Below are 4695 nucleotides of genomic sequence, written 5' to 3' on the forward strand. Positions count from 1 at the left end.
CCCCCCCCCATCAGCACCCTAAACCCCCTCCCTGTAGCAGCCGGCACCCCCCTCCATCGGCACCCTGAACCCCGCAGCGCTTCCCAGCATCCCTGTGCTCCATCCTGCATCCCCCCGCACCAGCCCTGGGTGGGCACCCATCTCTGTGCCCCCCCTGCCTGGCATCAGCACCCCCCCGGCACCCTGTGGCACCTCGCGGTGCCGTGTCACCGCGCTGGTGCCATTTTGTGGGGGAGATGCAGGAGAGGCTGCTGCGTCCCAGCCGCACCTGCCGGTGCCACGGCAAATCCTGCGATCCGTGGCAAATCCCGGGATCCACGGCAAATCCTGCGATCCACGGCAAATCCCGGGGGCTGTGGCAAACCCCAGGGGCCACGGCAAACCCCTGGGGGCCACAGCAAACCCCTGAAGCCATGGCAAATTCTGGGATCCATGGCAAATCCTGGGGGCCACGGCAAACCCTTGGATCCGTAGCAAACCCCAGGATCCACAGCAAATCCTGGGGGCCACAGCAAATCCCAGGGGCTATGGCAAACCCTTGGGGTCCACAGCAAACCCCAGGATCCGTGGCAAACCCCGGGATCCACAGCAAACCCTGGGATCCAGAGTGAACCTTTGGGAGGGAGTCATGGCAAATCCTGGAATCCACAGCGAATCCTGGGGGCCGCAGCAAATCCCAGGGGCTATGGCAAACCCTGGGATCCACAGCAAATCTGGGGGGCCATGGCAAATCCTGGGGGTCGCAGCAAACCCTGGGATCCACAGCAAATCCTGGGATCCACGGCAAATCCTGGGATCCACAGCAAATCCTGGGGGGCCATGGCAAATCCTGGGGGGCCATGGCAAATCCTGGGATCCACAGCAAATCCTGGGATCCACAGCAAACCTTCTGGGGGTCACGGCAAATCCTGGGGGTCGCAAGAAACCCTGGGATCCACAGCAAATCCTGGGATCCACAGCAAATCCTGGGGGACCACAGCAAATCCTGGGGGGCCACGGCAAACCCCGGGATCCACAGCAAACCCCAGGATCCACGGCAACTCCTGGGGACCACGGCACATTCCGAGGGCTGTGGGAAACCCTGGGATCCACGGCAAAGGCCGGGATCCACGTGCCCCACATGTACCACGGGCCCGCCTCGCTGGGGGTGACAGGAGGTGTCCTGTGCAAGCCCTGTGGGGCGAGTGACCCACCGTGGCCACCCCACCGCCCATCCCAAGCCGGAACACACCGGCTCCGTGCCCGCAGCGCCGGGAATCGGCTCCGAGCCGGGGCCTGGACCGTCACGGCCTCTCCCCCGCCTTGCAGATGGCGTCGGCTACCGACTCCCGCTATGGGCAGAAGGAATCCTCGGACCAGAACTTCGATTACATGTTCAAGATCCTGATCATCGGGAACAGCAGCGTCGGGAAAACCTCCTTCCTGTTCCGGTACGCCGACGACTCCTTCACGCCCGCCTTCGTCAGCACCGTCGGCATCGACTTCAAGGTCAAGACCATCTATCGGAACGACAAGCGCATCAAGCTGCAGATCTGGGTGAGACCCCCGGGGCGCCCTGGGACCCCCACGGAGGGGTGGGAGGGGGTGGTCGTGTTGGGGCTGCTCCGCCCTGCGGAGCTGGAAGGGCTGGAAGCACCGGGAGCGGCGCTGGGGTGGGAGGGGACGTGTCCTCAGGGACCTTGGTGGTCCTTGGAGGGCCCTGAGGGGTGTCACTGTGTCCCCAGGGGTGGTGTGGTGGGAGGGGATGTGTCCTCAGGGACCTTGGTGACGCCCAGAGTGCCCTGAGGGGTGTCACTGTGTCCCCAGAGGTGATGCTGGGGTGGAAGGGATGTGTCCTCAGGGACCTTGGTGACGCCCAGAGCGCCCTGAGGGGTGTCACTGTGTCCCCAGGGGTGACCTGGTAGGAGGGGATGTGTCCTCAGGGACCTTGGTGATGCCCAGAGTGCCTTGAGGGGTGTCACTGTCCCCCCAGAGGTGATGCTGGGGTGGAAGGGATGTGTCCTCAGGGACCTTGGTGACGCCCAGAGCGCCCCGAGGGTTGTCACTGTGTCCCCAGGGGTGACCTGGTGGGAGGGGATGTGTCCTCAGGGACCTTGGTGACACCCAGAGCGCCCTGAGGGGTGTCACTGTGTCCCCAGGGGTGATGCTGGGGTGGAAGGGATGTATCCTCAGGGACCTTGGTGGTCCTCGGAGCACCCCGAGGGTTGTCACTGTGTCCCTGGGGATGGACATGTCCCCAGGGACCCCTGGAGCACCCCAAGGAGTGTCACTGTGGCCCCAGAGGTGACATGGTGGGGAGGGATTTGTCCCCATGAACCTGGGTGGCCTCTGGAGAGCCCCGAGGGCGATGCCAGGGTGGAGAGGGACGTGTCCCCAGGGATCTCAGCGGCACCTGGAGCACCCCAAGGGGTGTCACTGTCCACCCCAGTGACATGGTGGGGAGGGATATGTCCCCAAGGACCCCTGGAGAACCCTGAGGGGTGTCACTGTGCCCCTGGGGGTGACATGGTGGGAAGAGACGTGTCCCCAGGGACCTTGGTGGCACCAGAGCTCCCTGAGGGGTGTCATCGTGTCCCCAGGGGTGATGCCCGGGTGGAGAGGGACGTGTCCCCAGGGACCTCAGTGGCCCTCAGACTGCCCCAAGGGGTGTCACTGTGTCCCTGGGGGTGACATGGTGGGGAGGGACATGTCCCCAGGGACCCCTGGCGAGTCCTGAGGGGTGTCACTGTGTCCCCAGGGGTGACATGGTGGGGAGGGACATGTCCCCAGGGACCCCTGGCGAGCCCTGAGGGGTGTCACTGTGTCCCCAGGGGTGACATGGTGGGGAGGGACATGTCCCCAGGGACCCCTGGAGCACCCCAAGGGGTGTCACTGTGTCCCCGGGGGTGACATGACGGGAAGAGAGGTGTCCCCAGGGACCTCCGTGGCCCCTGGAGCGCCCCGAGGGGTGTCACTGTCCCCCCCAGGGGTGACATCCTGCTGTCCCTGCCCAGGACACGGCCGGGCAGGAGCGGTACCGCACCATCACCACCGCCTACTACCGCGGGGCCATGGGCTTCATCCTCATGTACGACATCACCAACGAGGAGTCCTTCAACGCCGTGCAGGACTGGTGAGCGGCCCCCCAGCCCTTCCCAGCCACCCCCCCAGCGCCCTGCTCAGCCCCCCATTGGGAGCACCCCCCCATTATCCCTCTTCTCCTTCCCCCGAAGGTCCACCCAGATCAAGACCTACTCCTGGGACAACGCCCAGGTGCTGCTGGTGGGGAACAAGTGTGACATGGAGGACGAGCGCGTGGTCTCCTCGGAGAAGGGCCGCCAGCTCGCCGAGCACCTGGGTGAGCTGGGGAGAGGGGAACGCTCCCCCACGGCCATCATCCAACAAATAATTTAATTAAGGGCTTAATTCCCTCCCTGTAATTGCTCCGCTTCGACACCGGCTGGTGACTCGGCGCCGGGCGAAGAAAACACGGAGTCCTTGAGCTGTGAGGGGGGGTTTTATTACCACCCTTAAACCCTCCGAGAGCTGCTGGGGAGGGGGAATGGGAGGGGGAGTTTCTGGGCGAGGTGTCCCCGCGTGGGAGGCAGGTTGGACACTGCGGGTTGGGCAGCTCATTAATATTTAACGACGGGAGGAGGAGGAGGAGCCGCGGCGGTTTCCGATGTTGTCGGGCTGGAGGCAGGGCTGGAACCCTGATGTGTGCGTGTCCCCCGTGTCCCTCTGCCCCCACCCCGTGCAGGATTTGAGTTTTTCGAGGCCAGTGCCAAGGACAACATCAACGTGAAGCAGACCTTCGAGCGGCTGGTGGACATCATCTGCGAGAAGATGTCGGAGTCGCTGGACACGGCCGACCCCGCCGTCACCGGGGCCAAGCAGGGCCCCCAGCTCACGGACCAGCAGGCCCCTCCCCACCAGGACTGTGCCTGCTAGGGGCCAGCCCCCCCCCATCCTCCACAAACCCCCCCAAAAACCGGTCAGTGCACCCCCCAACCCCCCCCCCCAGCCCCTCCTCTTGGGGGTCCCGCGGGGGAATTGCTGCTGATACCTCCCAAAGGGCTGCGGCCCCTTTAGGAGCTCCCCACCCCATAATTCATTAGGCTGTGCCCCCCAACCCACCCCCTTAATTTATTTTGAAGCCTGGGCTGGTAGAAAACTCCCCTCGTTCTGCTTCTAATCACTGTCCAAGGAACCATTGCCCCCAGCCCTTCCCCGAGAACCCCCTTCCTTGGGGGACCCCCTTCCCTGGGGACCCCACTGCTCTGAGGGGACCCCCCCTCTTCCCTGAGAAACTCCTGCCCTGGGGACCCCTAATCCCTGGGGACCCCCTTCCCTGAGGACCCTATTCCCTGGGGGAGCCCCTTGCCCTGGGGACCCCCTGACCTTGGGACCCACTGCCTTGGGAGACCCTCCTGCCCTGAGAAGCCCCTTCCCTGGGGACCCCCTTCCCTGAGGACCCTATTCCCTGGGGGAGCCCCTTGCCCTGGGGACCCCCTGACCTTGGGACCCACTGCCTTGGGAGACCCTCCTGCCCTGAGAAGCCCCTTCCCTGGGGACCCCCTTCCCTGAGGACCCTATTCCCTGGGGGAGCCCCTTGCCCTGGGGACCCCCTGACCTTGGGACCCACTGCCTTGGGAGACCCTCCTGCCCTGAGAAGCCCCTTCCCTGGGGACCCCCTTCCCTGAGGACCCTATTCCC

The 4695-nt window shown here is 64.9% G+C and overlaps 1 protein-coding gene across 1 annotated transcript; it reads left to right on the top strand.

Moving 5' to 3' along the window:
• Positions 1-1304: 1304 nt before the first annotated feature.
• RAB3A (RAB3A, member RAS oncogene family) lies at positions 1305-4683 on the top strand. The gene is made up of 4 exons (XM_017839037.1): positions 1305-1536; positions 2994-3112; positions 3213-3337; positions 3740-4683. Exons 1-4 carry the CDS (start codon positions 1309-1311, stop codon positions 3928-3930), a joined length of 663 nt encoding a protein of 220 aa, XP_017694526.1. The 5' UTR covers positions 1305-1308; the 3' UTR covers positions 3931-4683.
• Positions 4684-4695: the final 12 nt, after the last annotated feature.

Source organism: Lepidothrix coronata, unplaced genomic scaffold (assembly GCF_001604755.1).
Source record: "Lepidothrix coronata isolate B3197 unplaced genomic scaffold, Lepidothrix_coronata-1.0 Scaffold371, whole genome shotgun sequence".
Classification (NCBI taxonomy): domain Eukaryota; kingdom Metazoa; phylum Chordata; class Aves; order Passeriformes; family Pipridae; genus Lepidothrix; species Lepidothrix coronata.